The sequence below is a fragment of the Spea bombifrons genome, chromosome 7 (assembly GCF_027358695.1).
Source record: "Spea bombifrons isolate aSpeBom1 chromosome 7, aSpeBom1.2.pri, whole genome shotgun sequence".
Classification (NCBI taxonomy): domain Eukaryota; kingdom Metazoa; phylum Chordata; class Amphibia; order Anura; family Pelobatidae; genus Spea; species Spea bombifrons.
The window spans coordinates 41407448-41425951 of record NC_071093.1 but is presented as its reverse complement, the minus strand read 5'-3'; the positions used below and the strand labels follow the sequence as shown (position 1 = coordinate 41425951).

Below are 18504 nucleotides of genomic sequence, written 5' to 3'. Positions count from 1 at the left end.
GAGTTTATTCTTCATGTTAGGACAGCCATAGCACTGGCCTTTAAAGCTCATGCATATTATAGCTGCGTGGTCCCTTTGACTTTTCGTGGTGTTCCCCTCTTGCAAATGCATGGGGGATTCAGCAGAATCCCCCTCCATATGCATTTGCCCTCTGTCCTGCCACCCAGCTATTTGCTGTGCGGGATTTCCAGACACTTGACATGTAGTACTTACAGGGGGGAGCATTCCAGCGTGGGTCTTATGAGACCTAAAGTACTTTAATATGCATTCTTTGTTTGTTTAGGAGGCTGTCTGGAATCTTTCTTTAAGTTATATTGAGTAAGTTGGTTTTTTCCACTCCAGAGGGCCAACCTGCATGTTTCAGATTATGATCTGGTCTTGCAGATCCTTCCTGTGGTCTTGTAATGACCTTGTAGGTGCCTTACTGGTCTTAAGTCATTGATATTAATAAAATAATATATTGGACATAAGGCAGTCTCAAAACATCCACTCTTTTTATAAACATATTACTGGGTCTAAACATATTATAGAAGGCAGATATCGGGGTACAATTCTTCTGGTTGGGTTGCATACAGACATATATAGACCGGGCGTGCCAACGCCAAGCCTTTGATGGATGATTTTGTGACGGGTTCCAGAAAATTATTCTATTGGGATTGGAGGATTTTCATTCCTATGCAATCAGCAAACAAAAGTTGCTAACCGGGGAGTATTTTAGGCTTAAATGGAATCCAGCCTAGCATTCATTCCTACGTAATTATTAAATTGTTTATTAGGCAATATAATATAATCAGATGTACTGGACTTGTCTTCTAATTGCATAAAAGGTAAACACTGTCTAAGTCATCTGTTCAAATGGCGAAACAATTCTAATCCTTTGAATTGTAAAGTACCCTTTTGTAGATATTGACGTATGAATTAGGAAAGGAAATGTCTGAGTTTAGTCTTAAAGTATTCATACGCATGAGCACCTTTTTTAATCCTGCATTGTAAACAGCCATACTTCATTCCCTGCAGGGAAAGTAAAGATTACGTCCACGCCATCTTGTGTTTTGTTAATGGTAATCGTAAGCCACGATTGGCCACAGCTTTTATAAGTATAATACTTGTAAAATAAGCCTTTTTATTATTAAATATTCATTCCCTGCTCAGAAATAACTCACTATTCTTTCATTCATATCTTTTCAGAGGCTGCTTGTGTTGAGACGCTCATAGAAGACGCTGATAGGTTGAAATGGTTGGTTGACATAGCAGCGTTATAATCTGTGAAAATAAATATCTGTATGTTTAAATAAATGGAGGAAGATTAAAATAACATATCTGAAAAAAGTTACTTTTTATGTCTGATCTCCCCCTGTTAATGTTTTATGCTGTTGGAACATGATAAATGGACAAGAAGCATCATCATATGATTTGGCTGTAAAAGGCAAATGGTCATATTTCTTTGGACGAATGCAATGGCTGATATTGCTGCTTGGGCAGGTTCTTGGACCACAGGATAGACCACATTGCTGCAGTTGCTGAATTGGGTTCCGGTAGTTGGTTCTGGTGGTTCATGGCTTCCCTACTTCTGCTTTTGGTATTTCAAGGCAAATGTGCCACCAACTCTTTGTCCAGAACTTGATCGTAGTAACACATTACTCTTCGAGAGTCATGAATAGCCAACAGAAGAAGTCACTCGACCTCTATTGTGGACCTTTTGGCGTTCCATGGTCGTTGCTCATTGCCACGGATGTAAAATCAACGTAGCAGATATTATTCTGGGTCATGAAATTCCCAGCATAGAATTAACATATGAGATAAAACTTTTAGGAGAGACATAGATGACAGGCGTTATTTAAATAGGTAGGACTATTATATATCACACACATTGGCCTCCCACTATTTCCTGGTGACACACCGTAGTGGCAAGAAGCACTGGTGGCCATCACATGCTCCCTACCAATGGTGACACACAAAATGTATTGACTGACACCAGCTTCGGTTCCATTTTTACTGAAATCACATTGGTAGGTTTGCCCGTCTCCAAACAATTTAAACAGAGTTTTATGACGCATAATATTACGTTGCAGAAGTGCTAACATTAGCAGAAATCCGTTTTTTTTAACAGCAGACTGATGTTTTAAACGGTATATCCTATTCTAAAAATAAAATCCCTAGCTTGCTTGGGTCAACTTTATAAATGGTTAGGGTATACGCCTTGAGAGATATCAATTTACACGTATGTAGGTATTCTTATTGTGAAATGCTTTCCAATAGAGTTGTACTAAATAATGTCCCGGGGAATGTGGCAATGATTAAACCAATAGAATGGAGTGCCAGCTCCTGTTTAGAATTTTGAGTTATATTTTGGATTCCGTGCACATATAGGAAGATCTGTGTTGCCAAACAGCATAAAATGTGATTTTAGGTATTTTTAAGAAGGTAAACCCTTGGATTTGAGAGTCAAGTTTTACTGAGTTTTTTTTAACCCCTTAAGGACAATGGGCGGTCCCCATGAAAACAATGCCTTTTGAGCCCGTACTTTGTCATCGAGGGGTTAAGATGTCAGTGACTATGTCTCCAGGTATGTTATTTATCTCTTTGGCCTGCTTTGAGTCTTTGACACATAGGAAGGTCTATAGGCTCATTCCTTGTCCTTCAATCTTTTAAAACAGGAGCTGGGGGTCCGCGCCGTGCAAGGGCAAACCAAAACAGCTCTGTTATGCGGTATGTGGGTGAAACCCATTGTGACTCGAGGATTTGATTGGATCGAGACACCTCTAGATGCGGAAGAGACTGATAATTCAGGATTTTATGTAAGAATTTTTAATATTATATAAAAATATTACTTTTTAATTGTTTTTTTTATCTTTTGTTTCATTGGATCCACTGTTGGAAGGAAGTAATAACAGCCACCCAAAGGGTCCATAAACAAATTAGAAGATTTTATCTAATATATATTTTTCTATATATTTGATACTTTTATTATCCCATAAGTTTTTTATATCCTAGAGGTGCTGCTAAACTATTCCTCTGCTGTTTATATGAAAGTCCATTATATTTCTGGCGTTTCTCAACCCCCCCCCCACTTATAGGAAACGAAGAGTGTTTCGGAATCTACAATCTTTAAAGCAAACGTGGCCGGTGCGCTTATTTGACTTATTCAGATTCTGGAATGTTATCCGCAACGAATCTTTCTCATGAAAACAATCAACTGACAAAACTGTGTTTTTTTAATCTAAAGTTTCATCTTGTACTTTACAATAAACAGTGGCTTTCCCAACTGATTAATGCTGCACCTTGTGTGGACATTTAACCCCTTAAGGACAGTGGGCGGTCCCTAAACCCATTGAAAACAATGCAATTTGAGCCCGTACATGTACGGGCTTTGTCATTAATAAAATGTATTGTTTATGACGTAATGTTTTTTTTGTTGTAAAAGGATTTTGGGTTATAAAAAAAGACAGGGGACACTTTAGATGAGATTTAACTGGATTCCTACAGTTTTAATGAGGAGGGACACCCAATGAAATAAACGAAAACCAATGCGGAACCTCCAATTTTCGTTAGAAATGCGTTTATTCATTTGTCTGTTTTAACAGGCTTCCCCTTGCTGTAGAGAGGGAGAGAAAACGAATTTTGTACTGAATTTCATTTCCAAACAAAAGCACCATTTCTCAGTTGACATCAAGTTTACCAGGATTGAAATACTTTGAGAGCACTTCTTAAAGAGGAAGTTGCTGTTAAAAACAACAGGAAATGGACTGTGCAAAGGTAAAATGGGTCCCCCAGTGGCGTCCTAATATGTAAATATCAGTGAATGGCACCTTAACTATTACGGTATGTTACGTTTACTAAGAAAAATCCCTTATGGAGTCTACATTAGACTGAGGCTGTTGATCTACAAAAGAGAAGGATTATCTTTTATCTCCATTGGGTTGAGTGACATGAGATTTGTTTCATCATGCTTTATAGAGAAACGTGGTGCGTCATGCAGAGACATGAGGTCTGGTGTCATTTGCGCTAAGTCTTCATTTTGTGTACACTCATACATTAAATCAAATGCTTGTGAATCAAGTAATATTCCGCCGGCACATTGTCCTCAATTGTTACCACTCCCCCTTTTCTTCCAATATTATTATTATTATTTATTGTTTTATATATATATATATATATATATATATATATATATATATATATCCATAGCGCTGTACAATGGGTAGACAGGACATAACAAGTAGCATGTAATATAACAATTTGACTTACAGAGACAACAGGTGAGGATGGCCCTGCTCAAAGAGCTTACACTCTCAGATGTATCTTTTTTCATGTTTTTATATCTCAATGATATCTAATTTTTTATATCATGAGCCGGGCAACCCAAATTCAAATGCACGTCCAGTTTGTAATGTATCGTAAAATGTAAATGCTATTTGGATGGCCAGATGGCACATTTAGTGTACCTGTTGGGCACAGGTGGGAGCTTTGTGCACCATATATATATATATATATATATATATTGCTTTTATATAACTATATCTATATATCTATAGGTGCACCACTACAATTCTATTTTTTAGACACTTTAAAAATAAAAGTACAATTTTATGAACTAAACCGCCATTCCAATGTCAAGTCCTATGAGTTGTGTACAGAACATTATAATGCTATAGATTATAACTTTTGTGTGTGTTGTGTAACATACACCCCGGCAGTGTCTGAGTACAATTTCGGTTTCGGATGATCCTCAGACCATGTAATAATGCGTTCCTGCTGCTTGGTCTCAGTTCAGAGATCTGACAAACCTGGTTATTTTCATTCCGCATTTTTGCTGATTTATGACCACGAGAATATATGACGAGGAGAATTGATATTACCATAATGGTTACAAAGGAGTTATCAACACCTACTAAATTAAGGGTTGTCACATGTGAAGGTCCCAGAGTCACTGAACACTTACATCATAGCGCCTATTGGCATTGCATTAATTGCATTTAAATCACCAGTTTGGTAATTGTGTATATAAATATTACCGTATTTTGCAGGTCAATATTTCAAGATGGTAACATTCCAAAGTAAGACTTGAACTGTTTATTCATCCCATGCAAGAACATTCATGATAATTGTGCAAGAGATCCACATAAACATTTATTTACAATCGAAAAGTCCTACGATATCAGGGGTGGCAGACAAAGAAAATGGTTACAGTTACTCTTGAGCTGCCCTGATGTGAATGTAACCTTGTTGACAATTGGAACAAAATATCATAAAAAATATAAACTTCTTCATTCATTTCATGTTTCATCGTTAAAAGTTCAGTATAAGGAATTTACATGCACTCTGCTTTTGTTATTCTTTTGTCCCAAAGTAGTAGAAAAATACTATATTCTATATTCATTATATAGAAAACACATATTACATATTACATATAGCTGTAGGTATGGGAACCTGGAACCATAGACGTTACCAGTCTTTGAAAAGGATCTCCATTTGCAAAAACAGATGTGCTATGGAGGGAGCTGGACCCTGAAATAACATTATATAAAAAAAAACATGGAGGATTGTCCTCAACACAGGTATGTTATGTAACACACCCCAATTATGTCTAAATACTACTTTGTTTTTTGAGGAACATGTAATAATGGGATCTGTCTACTTGGTCGCAGTTCAGAGTTGCGATGAAACCAGTTATTTTCATTCCACGTTTTGCTTATTCCAGTCTAGTATAGAATATAATGAGTGGAATTTATAACACCACCTACTAAATTAAGGGGTGTTAGAGGTGAAGGTCCCAGATTCACTGAACAGTTACATCATAACTCCTATGGACATCGCTGATTGTTTTTAAATCACCAGTTTGGTAATTGTATAGACTACAATGTTTCTAGATGGCATCATTCCAAACCATCTTCCAAAGGAGATGAGGCTGGGTTAGGATGACTGTGGTAGAGTAGATTATGGCAGGGGAATCGGGCTTATGAGATCATAGCTATATGCAAAAAGAGAGATCAGGAATGAGAAAGGAAGAGATGGAGAAGGGGGAGGGGATAGAGGAAGAGAGAGGTTCTGTTTAATGTACCTTCATCTTTTGACATTTAACATTCATTATCCAAGAACAATAGACATGAAATCCAGAACCTAGACAGAGGTCACCAATATGTGTCTTTTTGAGTCTTTGTAGGGGATCTCCACATTTCCACGCTAATGCAGGTGCCAGAAGAGCATGGCAACAAAAAGCAGGGTAAAATAACATGCTTTACACGACCCTGCAGTAGTAGGGTGGTGGTAGAAGCAGTGAAGACAGCGCCCTGCATGATGTAAGAGGGAGGGGAGGAAGGACAGGGAGAGAAGAGAGCGAGTGTGTGTGTATGAATGGTTAAGTGCATGGTGTTAGAGTGAGTGTGTGTGTGTGTAAGAATGGGTAAGTGCATGGTGTTAGAGTCAGTGTGTAAGCGTATGGTGTTAGAACGAGTGAGTGCGTTTACACGTTAACCAAATCATATGGTGTTAGAATGAGTGAGTGCACTTACACCTTAACCAAATCATTATAAAAACATGGCTCTTTGAATATTTTGTTACAAAAAGAGTTTATTCACGTTAACAATTTTAAATATCTCATGGTTATAACATAACAAATTATCTACACATACAAGCGTACAAATACTTTGCTCTTTCTCTCGATGTATAAATACATATTTTAATGATTTTTATATACAATCAAAGTTATGTACATTTTTTTAAAGGATAATTAAAAAGATAAGTAGTGTGACTAGCATAAAAAAACACACCATTTCAGCTTTTCATGTACTGATCACAGGAGGGCTCCATTTGGCTTTTTTTTTAATAAAATTAAAGTGCAGTTAAGCTGAAAAGCTGAATGCACCACTGGTTTCAATTCCGGGACTCAAAGTAGAGCAAAAACCATGGCAACCAATATAATGCTTCCGGTGACTGATCAACGCCCAACACGGTCTTTACAAGAAAACCCCTGGGTTTTGTAGCATTAGCTTTACGTTGGCCGTAAACCGGCAATTCTGCTCCCCAAAAATAAGTGGATTGCGGGGGATCAGGAATTCAAATAATTCCAAGCGCCGCGATCGGAAAACAGACAAGGTATTGACACTGACCCCTTCTTGAAAATATTACATTGTTCAGTAATTCACTGTAGCAGCATCAAGTGAAGGTTTGTGCAAAAACACGGAGGTACGGACGAACTCAAGTGCAAAATTTGGAAGCTTTTTGGCTAGCCACAGAGTTTGCAAACGTTTATACGGTCCAGGGAAGACGGTACACGGCTCTCGAGAGCAGTGCGTTATAATTTACATAGAGTATATGAGCAAGTGGCCAGATGACCTTGCTACAATAGCTACAAATTACATTAAACGTCCACGGGGACCTAGGCAGTGTAACAAATTAGCTTCCGTTATTCCCCATGCCTACGCATGCAATCAATTCACAGTAGCAACGTCTGCAGTGAGTACGCACAGCCCTATACAACCACACAGCTCTACTCTCATTTCCCATTGCCAAGACCTGTAGGTGTCTAATGGCTAATGCCCCTCTGACCACAATTAGCCAAAGACCCTTTTCAGTCTAAACAGATATAGGCCTATGAACAAGTCGATCTGGCTTTCGTGAGCGCGTCAAATTCAAGCACTTTTTGTAATTCTCAGCACCATTCTTTTATTATTAGAGTCTAGACAACAGTATTTGTTCCTGTAGAGGGAGTAATATTTGAACTCAAGCTCTCTTTGGAAAATCCCCCCAAAAAACCAACCTCTTGAAATGAAAGATTAGAGACGTTCTACTATATCGTATTCCATATCTATTTGTTCCTCACTTAAAGGAGGCCTAATCCGCAGGGTGTTGTATCTCGGGGGTGGTGTCCTTGGGACCTCACAGTTGTGAGCTTGAGGCAGTTGAAGAGCAGTATTGAATGTCGGTGGATCTTCTTCATCTATACAGACGGGGTTGTCGTGCCCGGTCATGGATGGTACAGGAACGTCGGTAGTTTGCTCAGGCTGATCTTCTTTTCGCTTTTTCCACCACTTGCAAAGCTTGTGCCAGCGCTGACGAAGGACGACCCAGAAGGAGTCGATCAGGAATATTTCTATGATCTCAAGCACGCAGACCATAGAGCAACTCATCCACAAACCGAGCTGCCCCCCAAAGTTTGACAGCAGTGTAACAATCTGCGGAAAGAAAGATAATTAAGGTTTAAATGGACACCGCATATCTGGCGAGCAAGTACAGTTAATATACATTTTTGGGGTTCTTGAGAAATTAAATAATTGGTTACAATGTCTTGATTTAAATCACATCACCCTGCTTCTGTTCAAACAACGTAGTTACTATGTTTTCAACCCATACTAGAAAATCTACTGCGGATCAGAAGACTGGGTCTATTACTGTCCGTAAGACACAAGATCGTTGGTAGGACGGATGAACGGTATGACTTACGCTAGTAGCTGGACTTTCAGATATAGATCTTAAATTCAGGTCATGGTAGAATATATCTAGGTTCGCCAGGTCATATCTGTAAAGAAAGCATATACATGATAATGTAAACATCTTGCAAACATAATTAAATAATCAAGCTATACAGTGCATGCCTCTAAGCCTCAAATGATTGATGAGGCGTTAATTACAGGAATCCTAAAAATGGCCACCAAACTGGTTGGTTCAGCTTTTGCGTAGAGTAAGGCACCAAGTGAAACAAATTGCAAACATTTTGATACGTTATCCGGCTGATGATGAAACAACTTGACATTAACCAATAGCGCATACATTTACAAAAGAGTTGGGTTTCACGATTGACTGGTGGGAAATTCTACGAGGTCAGGTACTTACTTCGTAAGATTTTTCTCTAATTTTTTTCCCATTTCCCAGGAAAGGACTCGAAGTATCCACTCCTTAGGGACAAAAACACAGAAAATTAGATTAAATGGGTGAAACGTATTTTTCTGTACATATTAAGAAGGAAGAGGGACTGTTCTGTAACATCGGTGTCATTTATACGATTGCTTTTGCTGCAAAATTTGGAAAGTCTGTAGCAATCAGTGGAATGGCCCAGTCAATACTATGGTGCTAAGAATATGTTCCAAACTTTGTATCACAATCACAACGGTTTCTTAACCCCTTAAGGACAATGGGCAGTCCCTAAACCCATTTAAAACAATGCATTTTGAGCCCTTACATGTACGGGATTTGTCATTAAGGGGTTAATATCAGTATACGTGAGGGGTGTCGTATGGATCATACCTCAGAGTTTACTGACGGCCACTTTGCCACGCTTCTTGTTAACGTCCATTCTTTAAAACTGAAATAAAAAAAGGTTGGTTTAGGACGCAAGTTTTGGAACTAAGAATGAAAACCCTGTAACTATGCGGATGAATGAACATCCCTTTAAATTACACAATGGCACATTATCGATATATATATATATTTTTTTTATTTCTATGGGCAAGATAGAAATAAATGCCTGAAAATATTCTTACTCGCAGGATTCACGACATGTGTTCTGACATCCCAGCTCCTCCTGAATAAATTTCTGATGTAGCTTGAAGTAACAATAAACTGTAACAGAGAAGACAACAGAAAGAGATTTATTAGGCGCATTGTGAATGCAGAGGTTTTACTTGAAAGGCAACATTTGGCAATCCGGCTGCATTGGACTGCATTTCCCATCATCCCAATAAGTACTCACTAGGTAATGTATGTAAAATTATGAATTCAACAAACAACAAGATTGGTATCTGGCTAACAATTTCACTTTTTCCATATGGGGACGGTGGCAAGGCTGGATTTATACCCCCATTTGGCCAATAATGGACTTGCAAGGAGTGCAGACCCCTAGGTGTTTTACCCAGACTTAGTTGCCACCCCTATAATTACTGCACTCCTGGCGGTGCGTTAGGCGTAAAAACATATTCCTGCAGTCAGCCGTTGGATGAACAAATTAAGGTATTCATAAACGCATTATGCAATAACAAAACAGTAAACACGAATAAACGTACTCCAGCTGGGGAATTCTTTGTAGTTACAGTACTTGGCTCCTTCCGGTAGAGGTCGGTCATAATGTGCGCAGCCGCAAGTACGCACCATCTCCAGCTGAAAGCAGGAGTGCAAGCAGATCTAGCGGGTAAAAGAAATCCAATGTTAATAGGGAAAATAAACACATTTCCTATATTTAAATGTTTGCACGTAACCCCACATTTGTGGTCGGTCACCACTTCGCTCGCCACTGGTCCCTGAATGAAAAATAGGGTTGGTGGCTTTAAAAAAAAAAATTAAATACAATACAATTTATCATAATAAATAAATGTCTACCTGGATTTAAAATAAAACACTTTTATAGGGTACAAAAAGGAGAGAAAAATACGGCCCTCGGTTAAGGTGTACGTGCGATGTTCGTGCTATTCTTTGTTGGCGGAATAAGGGTAACAGCACTCAAGTACCTGGTACGTATATTTCTTGTTAAATAGATTTTGGACACCGACATCCGTCCCATCCAGAGTGCAGTCACTATACGGTTCGTTTAGCTTTGTAGACTCTGTCTGAAAGCAGAATGAAATAATCTTAGAATAAATTCAAATATTTTCCCCATCAGATTACCCCACGACTTTATCCTTGGATTTCTCATAGGGCAAATTACACAGTAGACAAGACCACCCTTTTCACCTATTTTTACCCTTTTTCCTTTTCCATATTCACTGCTCACGTGGTAGCAAAGCAAGCGTGTGGGGTTGGCCTGGCCATATTAGGTCCAGACATGGTATGGAGGACACTTTTTATTTAAAGATACATTTCAGCCATTTTCTGTAGTTTTCTTCATACAATGGCTAGCCACCAGGATTTTTAAGCTCTCCTTCTTCTCTTATATCCAATCAAGACATTACATTTTCATTTAGTAACTCACCAGCTGCATCCCAATTGAGGTTTCCACACCGGTCTGGAGTTCGGTCCCCGAGTCTTCAATGAAAGGGTAAGCATTTTGGTCATGGACCATTATCTTGGCTCCCGCTGCTGTCACAAGGTAAGGATTGTATTCATCTTCATCGATATACAGGACAACCTTTAGTCCTGGAAGCAGAGAGATTCTAGGTCATCGTAGAAGAACGTTGTGTTTTTTTAAGTGTATGTTAGTACATAAGAGACATAAGAACTCTCCCTCAAGCAATGAAAGGCACAGTCATTGCTTAATCAGATAGGTATGAATGTGGAAGTCCTGGTTGGGACGGACATAGAATACAATATGTGCTTTATGTATTTTTCAGTGCCTGCAAGCATAATTCAGTTTCCAAACATAAACTTCTGGTTGCGCATTTGAAAAAGAACAAAGACAAAGTAGAAGAAGAGAATCTTCATAGAAATAATTCAACCATCAGGCGGAGGAAGAAGGCGCTTCCACCACATCCCTACTGTCTGTACATAACTATACAGAATCTATACATGCTGCGGGGAACAGGATGAAATGTCAAAAAGAATGTAAGAAAGTAAAATCAGGTCGTCTATAAAGAAAGAAATATCTCTTACCGTATTCCATGCCACCCATTGACGATACCAATAACTCTTCCCTATTGGCTCCATTAAATGTATAACAATTTCCATACAGGGGATGATGGAAGAGGGAGAAGTTTCTATGGGGGGGAAAAAACAGTGTGAGTCACGTAGGCTTCCATGCTTTACGTCTATGTCTCCTACTTTTCCTACGAATTAAGGAAATATGGTCATACAGGAGTAATTCAGAGCTGATAATTGTGTTCATAGATTATACACGGCCCCAAAATAATTAATTCCTTTTCTTAATGAGTCATTTTCAAATTTGATTCCTGCTGCCAATCATAATAAACGGGTTGAAGCTTTTCTTTTTTTAATTTAATTGGGGAAAAAGCACCAATAATTACTTCCTCTGAAACTGCGAAAATCATTCCCTTCCTTAAGGAGCATATTTAACCTTCAATTATAATTTAGAACGAACGATGTCAATGTTTCAGAAGAGTCAAGATCATGGAGGTAAATTTCTCTGGGCCATCCAATAATGTGATGGGTATAATGGTGATATTTGTGAATTATGCCCCATAAAATAACTATTCGATAATAAGTTGATCCAAAGGAAAGGAAATGTAACCTTTCATAAATCCGGGCAGTTTTGAAGATGATTTGATCATTTTTGCAGTTGCGTCATCGTATCTCATGTGCTTCTAGACTCGGGATTGGCCTGGCTTTTTCTTCCTTGTTGGGTGTTTATGACAAATTAAAAAAATAAACAAACCCGGCCTACAGAGATGCCATGTTAGATAGGTGGGAAAGTTTGGTTCACGGGACACACCACCCATTTCTCTTAGGGTATAGGGTATGTCTGAATGTTGTTTGCCAACTGGACCCTGTTCGTTGACCCACTCTTCAAAGAGTAAACCTCAAAGTTAGTACCCCAGTTGGTAGAACTGTTATTTGCAAGGTGTTCATTGATTAATAAAGCCATTGTACCCTTGACTCTAATTAAAGTGATCCATAGAAGTAATAAAGTAGGAATGAGAATACTGAGTTCTCTAACCTTGAGTCACACGATCGGCCATCGAAAAAGCAGGTGACCAGCAGTTCATCCGCAGAATATCCCATAGCGACCTTCTCTTCCATTGGAATCTCCGCCAGGATGTTCATGTAGTGGAGGCGATACCACTCCTGGATTGCGTTGACGCCTGAGCTGAAGGTGAAAACTGTGCAGTCTGTTGAATTTTTGGGGTCGCACTGTGTGGAAGAAATTGGACACACGGAGGAGAAGAGTGAGAACCTAGATTTTAAGACCGATCTGTCAGCCCTAGTGGGTCAGTAGGACTCTGGTAGGAAATTTCCTGCGTAACTATGGCTACAAAACAACTTAGCTCTGGTGTATGTACGATGAACGGATAAAGTCCCTTACCAGCTTGTATCCCACCATATTTCCAACTCCTTTTTTGTCGGTACCGCTGTGCATGACTCTTGATTTCATTATACTCCTCTTCCGGCTTGGGATCTCCGTTACGATCAACTCGTTGTCAATGATACTCTCCATTCTAAGCAGAGGTATTTTTTTTAAAAATATCTTTTCGTCCGGTCCTTTTAAAGGCGTGTCGGTGTCCCGCCTCCTGCGGTTTAAAATCTTGTTGTAACCGTAAATGTCCTCCAACGCCTCGACAGTCTCAGCTTCAAGAGTGCCCAAGTATTTTTTCATTGAACTGTATCTGAAGAAAAAGAATTGCCAGGGTTTTATTGGAACACTTTGACCAATTCAAATTGGTCTTAGTGTTAAAGACTACTGTGTTACTCATACAGGCCGAGGCGGCCCTTACATGGCACCCGGGCGTCACTTTTACAAAGCATGTTCTTTCGGGATAGATCTGTGGAGAAAGAGTAGCGTTTCTGTACTGCTCTCCGCAAATCTTCTGTATTCTGGTCTCTCGGTGCGCTTCCGCTAAAGGGCGGAGCCACGGAGACAGCCTCTTCCTCGTTCCTCCAATCAGGGAGAGGGTGTGCCTGGAGGCTCTGCCTTTTTTGCGGAAGTGCACCAGGAGAAGTGGAAGAAGAAAGAAGGCACAGGGAGAAGAGGAGGAAGAAAGAAGACAGAGGAACAGGAAGAGGCAAGAGAAGAAGTGGGGCTGCTGAGACAGGGAAACAGAAGTAGTCGGGGGAGAATGTAGGAAGACATTGCGTGAGAGCATGAGAGAGTCAATTTATTAATTAATTAATGGATGTGGGTGTGGTTTTTGTGGGCATTGTTTTGGTGATGGAAGGGGCAATATTATATCTTAATTTTACACAGGTATATAAAGAAATGATTACGGCAGGACATACAGGGCTTAAAAACATTATAATAAATAATTTTCTGGCTATAACTGAAATTCTCATTAAATTGTAACGCCACAAATGTAATGTTAAATCTAATTCGGAACTATAGGCCAAACTGTCAATATTATGACATAAAATATGACTTATTAAAAATGTCCCCATTTTTGTACACAATGACATCACAAATAATCAAATAAAAGGTGCAACGAAATAAAAAAAATACTCTGATTTAATGTTATGAGCGTAATATTTTATAACCTCGCTGCAATAATAAATAGTACATTGGGCAATCCGTAAGGGACTGTTTCTTAATATTACGTAACGAGCGTCAGTTTAAACAGAAACACAGGGTACAATAATTGTGTGCCTTGAAATATGCATGAGATGGTCAAAAGGAGAGGGTATGAAGCAAACTCAATTGAACCTTAATTCTTCCAATGCCCTATTTAACGCACTATATAAACAAGTTTTATATTTGTTATCTATAAATCTCCCTGGAACTGTGTTTTTAGGTCACATAAACTAGACAATGAATTATTCTACAAGTATTTTGTCTCCAGGACATAGAAATCGTGAACAAAGAAAACGTGTTCAGCTTCTAGCCCTTGCCTTTAGGGTTCTTAATCATAAATGGACCTGGGACATTGGGTGGGGTGACCACGTGTCCCCATTTCCAAGGGGCAGACGCAAGATATTATTTGCAATGGGAAACCTCCTCTTATCCCCTCTTAAGTTGAATAGGAAGTAATGTGGCTTACGTTTAATAAAAGAGATTCCGTTGCATCAGTTGAACTTACTGGGCTACCTTTTAAAGCATTGCACTATAAAGCGATTACACCGGTATTATAAAAATGAAATGACTACGGTGCCATTTTAAAGCTTGATGCAGTAATCTGATAATTGCATTTAATTTTGAAATCACACCCTTTCCATTAAAGCCATAAAAACCATCATATGAAATAAAACATGATAAATGAAAAATATACCAGCTTTGAAACGAACAAATAAAAGTATTCCCTCCCTGATGATATTCGCTCGTGTTATATCACCTTAGTGCTGAACTTGGTCTGCCAAAAAAGTGGTTATACCTGTGAAATGTACATAATTAAAAGGAATCATTTCCTTTTCTAGACCTTGGTTTGAATAGTAGTAGATAACTAGTAGTAGATAACTAGTAGTAGATAACTAGTAGTAGATAACTAGTAGTAGATACTCAAATGCTCTGTTGGCACAATCACTGTAATGTATTGAGAAGATTTTGGGTCCTTGTGTTTCCCGTTGTTCCCCATAACATTTTGCACGCTACAATTTAATCTTCTTAATATCACAAACAATTATATCTACCTCCAGGATGCTGTTTTAACACTCAAATATGTTCTTCAGGAATCAGATTTTGAAGAGGTACATTACCCCAATATATTTTTGTCATTAGCTCACTTGAAATTTCATAGGTGGCCTCATGATCAAAGTTCATGGAAATTGTAGCCCACCACAGATGGACATTTAGAGGTACATTTCGCAACCCCCCCACCCCAGTCCAATAGTTATTTCCTAGAAGGTACTGTGAGATGTTCTCATTGGGCTAAGTCAACAAAGAGCTAAAAGAATAACCCCGATACAAATCTAGGACTCTTACCTGTAAGGGTTCATGTTACAGATGGTCACTGCAGGGAACACCAGCTTCTGGTAGGTGACCGTGATGGACACGCTGACACCGTAGTAGGACATTAGCAGCAGAGCACACTGCCAGAAGATAAGAGCCACTGCAATCAGGGTCAATATTATCCAGATCCATTTGCGCAGGCGACCCTTGGATACCACAATCCTACGACAACCATGGGTGTTGGTGGTCAGGCAGTACCATTGCATCAACTCATAAAGAGTGGGTGCTTGAGGACCTGTCACTGGAAGGGTCTTCTTCAATTTCTGAGTAAGTTTCTTTGTCCCACCGTGGTGACTAGACATGGTGACTAGACAGATGTAGGTCTATCAATAAAAACAAGAAAAATTGGGTCATTTCATAGACAAACTAAGGATATTTATTAACCACAATCATAGATTGTGCACGGGCAATCTGTGAAGTCACATGAAATTGGTCAATATTCAGGAATGCATTCATCAAATAAATAGGATTATAATTCATGCATTATTAATCAGCTAAACCCTATAGGTATTTATCAGTTAGTTATCAATGAATTATTTATCCTAATGTCTGTACTTTGATACATTGGTATCTAGAGCTAGGTATCAAAGTAAATATTAAAATTATGTTATATAACAATTAAAAAAAGCATAGTTTAATTCAGTAAATTGATAAAACTTGTAAGTGGAAAACAATAGTGATTTTTTATTATGTCATTTTTTTTATTTTTTTTTTATTAAAGATAATAAAAATAAAAAACTAATAATTCCGCCCTGGACCTTTTTCTTCATTTTGTTAAGAAATGTTTGTTTCATTTCCTTTAATAACACATCTTAAATCTAGATGATAAGCAAATGTATGGTGTGATCCAACAACTTGAGTAAATAAACCTAAATTGAAATATATCATACCTAGAATCATAAAAAGCCTAAAAAAAAACAAACATTAAATAAATAGTGGTTTGCCAAGAGATCCCCCTTATTGCAAATACAGGATTAAGTAAAAAAAAGTAAGTGACATTAAATTGTCTAAATTAAAAAAAAAACAATATGAGAATTTACAATAGAAAAAGGTGAATGAATGTAATAAATATTTATTGATGGAAATTATTAAACAACCCCAAAACAAAGTTTGTAAGTCAGAAAAAGCAATGTTTATAAAATCATAAAAAATAATGCAACTTTAGACAAAAAAGTTGGGCTTTTGGAAATAATTACATTCTGGATATTAAATATAACAATAGTACAACATTTTTAAAAAAAATCATATGATGTTTTATAAACAATTAAAAAAATAAAAATATTGATTATCGGCATTTGATAGGTTGGTGGCGGTAGGGTGGTCTTTGCCTATCTATTTATTTATTAATCTCTAACAAAAAGTAGAGGTCTCACCTGTTGTAGAGATGTTACTGCACTATCCAAGCTGGATTGTGATCATTCACTTAGATTGCGAAATATGCAAGGAATCTGTTCATTATACACCTGTTCGGTCTGGTCTTGAGCAGACAGAACCGTCCCAAACTAGTGAATATACCTTGACAGGTAGATCAGGTCTAGCAATTTTTTTATTCTGCTATTAAACTAGATGCGCCCATTAGAGAGGGAGGCAACACTGGCAATACTGCCAATATTGGTCTTAGTTTATCACTCCAGGGAAGTGAATACAATAAATATTAAGAGATCCTGAGATAACAAGATGGTTTATAGATTCCATGTATTTGCCGCACACTCTGTATCTGGCACTCGCCTGCTAAGAACTATAATTCCCAACATGCCCACATGGCTTTGAGGAAGTCCTGAAATCATTTCAAATTTGTCCTTGTGGATGCTTAGAGAGACCAAAAATATTGTCTCTCTCTGGTGCAATTTGCTTTGTCTTATTGAGCATTGTGGGGATTGTAGTCCTAAGCAGCTGGTGGCATAGGGTTATCCTGCACTACCAATACAAAAAAAAATTGAATGAATATTCTAGGACCAAAAACATGCAACGCCAAATCTAAAGTCAAGTGTTTATTCTTGGAAAATAAAATGTATAATAATAGGAATACAATTGTTGGATATTGAATTTGTTTTGTGCCTCACCTGTGTAGTCTCAATTCACAAGGTTTATGGTTGTGCAAAGTGAGTGTGGTTGAAAGATGTGCATGCAGGTAGCTCCAGAGACACCTAATCAAAAAGAAAGGCTGCTTTGGTGGTTTTAATCCTTGAACTGTGTAGGTCTGTGCTGGGAAAATTCCATCTGATCATTGTGAGTCCCTGCATCACAGGGATACTTTGTTGGCTGCAATAGCTGATAGTACTGCCTACCAACTCTGCCTCTTGACTGCCTCTCTTTGCCCCAGGCAAAGTAAGTCTGCTCTCATTATGTTAAGTACTGCAGCGCCACCTGGTGGACACGAGTCAGAATGCAGACCAATAATAATGATACATGTATTTTTAACACGGTGTACGATATGTATCATAAGGCGGAACAGAATAGGTGGGAAACTTTAGATGAACATTTGAATGCTTTAGTAGTGTATGTGAGTGTGTGTGCACTATAGTGTCAGAGCCAGTGTGTAATTGTATATTGCACCAAAATGAAAATTCTGGCCCGAAACCGAAAATTCAGCATTCACTTGGCCGAAACCGAAAGCGAAAATGAACCCCCCTTTAAAAAAAACCAAACCAAAACAAAATGTATTTTTAATAAAAGTGCGGATAAAACACCAAAGTTGGAGAAAAAAATTCAATAACAATATTAATATACCAATAACAATAGTGATGGTGGGTAAAGGTAATGGAAACCCCTTCCTACTAATTTTAAGGGGTGGTAGAAGCATTATTAAACACTCATCTACATACCAGACAAGCCAGAAGGCTTGTTTTCTCCCCAGAAAACCCATGGTGCTCATCATCGACCTTATTTGCATGCACCTAACCAGAATCCCTTGTGGTTGCGGCAGCACCATGAGATTTCTGAAGGAAAAAACAAGCCCCCTGGCTTGTCTGATGTTTGTATGTTAGTGTTTAGCAATGTTTCTACTACCCCCTTAATCATTTTAAGTGGAA

General features: G+C 38.3%; 1 protein-coding gene across 2 annotated transcripts; it reads right to left on the bottom strand.

Annotated features, from left to right (window-relative positions):
* Nucleotides 1–7661: 7661 nt before the first annotated feature.
* Nucleotides 7662–17692, bottom strand: SCNN1G (sodium channel epithelial 1 subunit gamma). Of its 2 annotated transcripts, none has more exons than XM_053472302.1 (13): nucleotides 17536–17692; nucleotides 15446–15795; nucleotides 12905–13205; nucleotides 12539–12732; nucleotides 11518–11621; nucleotides 10901–11064; nucleotides 10440–10538; nucleotides 9999–10116; nucleotides 9480–9558; nucleotides 9244–9301; nucleotides 8833–8894; nucleotides 8443–8518; nucleotides 7662–8174 (listed from the first exon to the last, which is right to left on the bottom strand). In XM_053472302.1, the coding sequence occupies exons 2-13, from the start codon at nucleotides 15772–15774 to the stop codon at nucleotides 7776–7778; spliced, it is 1983 nt and encodes a 660-aa protein (XP_053328277.1). In that variant the 5' UTR covers nucleotides 15775–15795; nucleotides 17536–17692; the 3' UTR covers nucleotides 7662–7775. The 2 variants fall into 2 exon arrangements, with proteins under 2 accessions (XP_053328277.1, XP_053328278.1); XM_053472303.1 differs by lacking the exon at nucleotides 17536–17692 and adding an exon at nucleotides 16846–16962.
* Nucleotides 17693–18504: the final 812 nt, after the last annotated feature.

What these genes read in the sequence shown, in the direction of transcription:
- SCNN1G (XM_053472302.1), bottom strand. Translation starts at nt 15,774, where the DNA reads ATGTCTAGTCACCACGGTGGGACAAAGAAACTTACTCAGAAATTGAAG. An exon ending in ATATGGTGGGATACAAGCTG is followed by an intron (nt 12,733 to 12,904) that starts GTAAGGGACTTT and finishes TCTTCCACACAG; the next exon opens with TGCGACCCCAAAAATTCAAC. An exon ending in CAAAGAATTCCCCAGCTGGA is followed by an intron (nt 9,559 to 9,998) that starts GTACGTTTATTC and finishes TCTCTGTTACAG; the next exon opens with TTTATTGTTACTTCAAGCTA.